Source organism: Sardina pilchardus, chromosome 20 (genome assembly GCF_963854185.1).
Source record: "Sardina pilchardus chromosome 20, fSarPil1.1, whole genome shotgun sequence".
NCBI classification, from domain to species: domain Eukaryota; kingdom Metazoa; phylum Chordata; class Actinopteri; order Clupeiformes; family Clupeidae; genus Sardina; species Sardina pilchardus.
The window spans coordinates 31481068-31487288 of NC_085013.1; the positions used below are offsets into that span (position 1 = coordinate 31481068).

The following is a 6221-nucleotide window of genomic DNA, read 5'->3' on the forward strand; positions in this document are numbered from 1 at the left end:
ACACAAAACTCAAAGTGTGTTCTTCCTCAAAGTTTATTTTCCACCAAATTACAAAAAGTTGCACCCCAAGCAAGATTATTTTGACCACGCCCACCTCCTTTCTGATTGGCTGTCAGTTTATACTGTGTGTCCAGATCCCTAGCAATGCCACAGCCAACCAATCAGAGCAGGGTGCCCAAAGCACCGCCCCTCACCGTATATACAGGCCTTTAGAGAGATATACGCAACACAACGCACGTTAACGCGCTCTATAGCGTACATACGCAACACAACGCACGTTAACGCGCTCTATAGCGTACATACGCAACACAACGCACGTTAACGCGCTGTATAGCGTACATACGCAACACAACGCACGATAACGCGCTCTATAGCGTACATACGCAACACAACGCACGTTAACGCGCTCTATAGCGTACATACGCAACACAACGCACGTTAACGCGCTCTATAGCGTACATACGCAACACAACGCACGTTAACGCGCTCTATAGCGTACATACGCAACACAACGCACGTTAACGCGCTCTATAGCGTACATACGCAACACAACGCACGTTAACGCGCTCTATAGCGTACATACGCAACACAACGCACGTTAACGCGCTCTATAGCGTATATACGCAGCACAACGCACGTTAACGCGCTCTATAGCGTACATACGCAACACAACGCACGTTAACGCGCTCTATAGCGTATATACGCAGCACAACGCACGTTAACGCGCTCTATAGCGTACATACGCAACACAACGCACGTTAACGCGCTCTATAGCGTATATACGCAACACAACGCACGATAACACGCTCTATAGCGTATATACGCAACACAACGCACGTTAACGCGCTGTATATGGTAGTGTTCCAACAGACCCAATGAAGAAGCAGATTCAGTATAAAAACTCGCACGGATATGGGGTCTCTTCATGGTACAAAACAGAGACACACACACACACATACACACACACAGACTGACATAGACACACACACATGCACAGACACACAGACACGCAGATACACACACAGAGAAACAGACAGACAGACACAACACAAATATATACACATACAGACTTAGACAGAAAGTGACAGACAGAAACACACACACGCACAAACATAAACACATGTATATACACACACTCTCACACTCTCTCTCACACACTCTCTCTCACTCTCTCTCTCACAGACACACACACATGGAGTGACAGAATCTCTTGAGCAACACACTCCTCAGACGCAGCTGAACACAGCTCCTGGTTTCCACAGTAACCACACTGGGCAGGTAAGTCCTCTCAGTCCAACGCCGGAAGCAGCTGCAGACCAGGCGTGTTCTCTGTGTGTGTGTGTGTGTGTGTGTGTGTGTGTGTGTGTGTGTGTGTGTTATCAGTTACTCTGGACTGCATCTCATCGTACATTTATGTTTGTGTGTGTGTGTGTGTGTGTGTGTGCGTTTGAGTGTGTATGTTCTCAGCTTCTTAGAGCAGCTAGTCTCGTCTGCATCTCCTCGATGTCCTCCTCCTCCTCCTCGTCCTCCGAGGCTGCTGTCGCCCCCTGGGGTTCAGGCTCTGGTAGTGCGTCTGTCACCTTGCTGGGAGCTTTACCCAGCGCACCTGCAACACACACACACACACACTCACATTTAGACACCAGGTGTGTGTGTATGTGTGTGCATGTGTGTGCGCATGTGTATGCATGCGTGTGCAAGTGTGTGCATCCATGTATGTGGCTGTGTGTGTGTGTGTGTGTGTGTGTGTACCTGCTGTGATTTCAAACAGGATCTTGTCCACTTCAGCCTCAGCTTCCTCCTCCATCTCCTCCTCATCCTCCATCCCCTCGAACGTGTCCTCCAGCATCTCCTCTATGATGCCAGCCTACACACACACACACACACACACACACACACACACACATTACAGAACACGTGCGCACACATATACTATGCTAAACACCATACATTACACACACCATCAAATTACAGAATATACACAAACACACTTAACATTCCATTAGAGAACAAATAAACACACACCCACACACACACAGACACACACACCCACACACACACACACCTTCATCATCTCCTTGGAGAGTTCCCGCATGGTGGCCTGGATCTCCGGAACTTTCACCAAGTTCTGCATCGCCTTCATCACCTCTGTACTCTTCTGTATGGCACCCGCTACCCTGAGCAGCGCTGCACACACACACACACACACACACATTATACACACACACACTATACACACACACACACAGCCTTCATCACCTCTGTACTCTTCTGTATGGCACCTGCTACCCTCAGCAGCGCTGCACACACACACACACACACACACACACACACACACATTATATACACACACACACACTATACACACACACAGCCTTCATCACCTCTGTACTCTTCTGTATGGCACCTGCTACCCTGAGCAGTGCTGCACACACACACACACACACATTATACACACACACACACACACACACACACACACACACACACACACACACACACACACACACACACACACACACACACACACACACACACATTATACACACACACACACACACACACACACACACACACACACATTATACACACACACACACACACATTATTATACACACACACACACACACACACACACACACACACACACACACACACACACACACACACACACACACACACATTATACACACACACACACACACATTATTATACACACACACACACACACACACACACACACACACACACACACACATTATACACACACACACACACACACATTATTATACACACACACACACACACACACACACACACACACACACATTATACACACACACACACACACACACACACACTCACACACATTATACACACACACACACACACACACACACACACACACACACACACACACACACACACACACACACACACACACACACACACACACATTATACACACACACACACACACACACACACACACACACACACTCACAGAGCTGATTCTTCATGCTGAGTAGCACGGAGTTCATCTGGGCTTTGGACGCGTACAGCTTGCTGACGGCCCTCTTGGACTGGATCATCTCCTTGGCCAGCACCACACACACGTCCTTCTGGCCCTTCTTAGCCGCGTCCTTTATAGAGCGCTTCACCTTCTCCTGCTCACGCTGGATATCTGACCACACACACACACACACACATATATTACATATTACACACACACATATTACACACACACACACACACACACACACACACGTCCTTCTGCCCCTTCTTAGCCGCGTCCTTTATAGAGCGCTTCACCTTCTCCTGCTCACGCTGGATATCTGACCACACACACACACACACACACACACATATTACATATTACACACACACATATTACACACACACACACACACGTCCCTCTGGCCCTTCTTAGCCGCGTCCTTTATAGAGCGCTTCACCTTCTCCTGCTCACGCTGGATATCTGACCACACACACACACACACACACACACATATTACACACACACACATATCACACACACGCACGCACGCACGCATTACACACACACACACGCACATGTGTGTTGACAAACAGACAAATGCAGTGTGTGTATGTAGTTGTGTGGTAAGCGAGCAGATTTGCAGTGTGTGTGTGTGTGTGTGTGTGTGTGTGTGTCTGTGTGTGGTAAGAGGGCAGAGGATCCACTCGCCTCGGATCTGTCGGTCAATGATGCGCATCTCTTTGCGGATCTTCAGGGACCACTCGTTGATCTGTGAGAGGGAGAAGAACTCTTACGCACAGCATCAGAGGCGGCTCCGATCGAGTCATGGGACTGGACCCGATTGGACCCGATTGGACACTTACACAACCAGTTTATATGCAGTCATAATCTAACACACATGAAGTTCTTACAGCAGATCACTATTGAATTCAAAGAGCATAATGTGTACTGCTGTATTTTGCTAAGGCAGACAAAACTAAGTGACTAGCTAGCCAATAGCTGCTGAGTTGAAGTTCCTCCCCTCTGCGGAATCATTTAGTAAGTAATTTGTCACATTAAATAGATGAGAGAACTCTATGCCGCGCGCGCAGCTGATCTCTATGACCACATGCGGGCGATGCGGACCTGTTGCTCCACTGAGCGGCCCGACAAGCGAAATGTGAGAGGGTTATTTATGCTAATAGCTAGCTGGCATCATAGGAAAGGTGCTTCATACTAGAAGACGAGGCGGAATCCTAACTATATCTTCGATTACTACTCAAGCTAAATTGCAATAATAACTAATGTGCTTCCGAGAAAGCCATTTTTATTTTCTATTGACAAACACTATGGCTTCCGCAGACGCCTTAGCGCTGTAGTGAGCTAAGCTAACTCTATTAATAGCATACACACATTGAAATGTGTCAGTGTCCCTTCTCTGACGAGGATCGCTTTTTTAAAACCCATTTTTAGGCATAACGTTACACTACTAAATATCGACTACATCCTATATCGGCTGATGTCAAACCGCAGGCCTAGTGCAAGGCAGGAATAGTTAGCCAACAGTTCACCATGCCAAATGACATTCATAGGAAACACTGGGTTAGCTTTAGCACGTTTGACGGTTTATTCACTTACAAGGTCCTTAGGTGGTTTTTCCGACGTTCTACCAAATAGTCCCATTTCAAAAGACGTTGTCTCCCTAACCTCAAGGAAAGCTCAGACGACTATGTAAACTGCTTGACAGTTTCAAAACAGTGGCTCAGCGCAACTTGTCAACACGATGTTTCCGGGTTCTAACCAGCTGAGCCGACGTCATGCTGTCGCCAGTAGGCGCGTTCTATTACGTGCAGCGCTGCGCAGATCTGGCAGAACGCTTAAGGACGCAAAAAGACAATGTGTCGAGTCCAGCATCCATCGCGTTCAGCTAGATCTACGCAGCGCTGCAGAAGGTCGACTGTGCCTACAGTATAGTCCTTGAGCCAGAGCGGCTTGTCGATGCCATATGAAGGGAATGTCTCGTAGGTATGAATGTCTGATTTTTGGCAAGGTAGCCTACCACCCAGTATAAAATAAGTAAATGTTTAGTTTAGTTTAGTTTTTTTGTGTGTTTGTAAATGTGCCATTATTTAATTAAATATGCAATAACTTGCCTATACCTTTCAAGTACAGGAATCCTAACATTGGATGATGTCATGGATCAATTGCTCATACATTTACTGAAAATGTACATGCCATAACTTTTATTTACTTCATACCGTAGGTCACACATCATATATGAACAACCTCCTCTGAATCCTGCAGCATATAGGAGTATATCTGAAGGCTTTAGTGTTTGCAGCCTATGCGATGGAGGTTTCTGCCTCTGAGTTGGTGCAAATAACTTTATAAATAATCTTTAGATCTAACTAGCAGAGCCCGTAGATGAGGCATTATTTTGTTCGTATATCATGAGATTTGGCACTGCACACACTCGTGCATGATTGGTTCGAGAGTTATGCGTGGAACAGACAGACTGATACACAGACAGACGTTCCTTGCATTGATAGATAGATAAATATACCTGCCTCTATAGGAATATAACGGGGTTCCTTACTTACAGTATGCCCCCTGTTGCCCCCCCCTTTAAGGAAGAACATTTCACAAGACACATTCACAAAGAAAATTGTTGTCCTTAAAGGTTTTTCCCTTTTTTTAATTAAGGCATTAAGACTAGTTTCCAAAATATTATTATTTTTTATTCCTTTAGTCAACTTTTAGCCTGACCAGCCAGACCCTCATCAAGATAGGGTCTGGGAACTCACCGAAGGCAGGGCTCAATCGGAGGGGTGGGATAAACAGTTGTCTTTCAGATTCCCTCTCCACGCAGTAGGATATAGCGCCAAACGAATAATGCTTAACGGTCGCAACTTCTGGTCGCATATCAGTCATCATTATGTTAAGCCCGCCCACCGACGCTACACTGTGATTGGATGTGATTGGATATGATTGGATGTGATTGGTTCGGTGGTTTCTGCCTGAGCCAGTCAAACAGAGAGCTGCTAGACTGCCCTGTTGCCCTGGCAGCCAAATTAGATTTGCTGCCGCTAGGGGCATTTAGATTTCTAGGCCAGTCAACTTTGGCATGGGTGCCTAAACTTGAACACTACTGTACACACACACACACACACACACACACACACACACACACACACACACACATACACTAAACAACATTAAACTGCACACTACTGTACATACACACA

At 46.4% G+C, this 6221-nt stretch overlaps 1 protein-coding gene across 2 annotated transcripts; it reads right to left on the minus strand.

Annotated features, from left to right (window-relative positions):
* Positions 1-17: 17 nt before the first annotated feature.
* Positions 18-4775, minus strand: chmp3 (charged multivesicular body protein 3). Of its 2 annotated transcripts, XM_062523822.1 has the most exons (7): positions 4615-4775; positions 3706-3766; positions 3004-3183; positions 2260-2300; positions 2066-2146; positions 1753-1867; positions 18-1606 (listed from the first exon to the last, which is right to left on the minus strand). In XM_062523822.1, the coding sequence occupies exons 1-7, from the start codon at positions 4657-4659 to the stop codon at positions 1464-1466; spliced, it is 666 nt and encodes a 221-aa protein (XP_062379806.1). In that variant the 5' UTR covers positions 4660-4775; the 3' UTR covers positions 18-1463. The 2 variants fall into 2 exon arrangements, with proteins under 2 accessions (XP_062379806.1, XP_062379805.1); XM_062523821.1 differs by lacking the exon at positions 2260-2300 and having other exon boundaries at positions 2066-2187.
* Positions 4776-6221: the final 1446 nt, after the last annotated feature.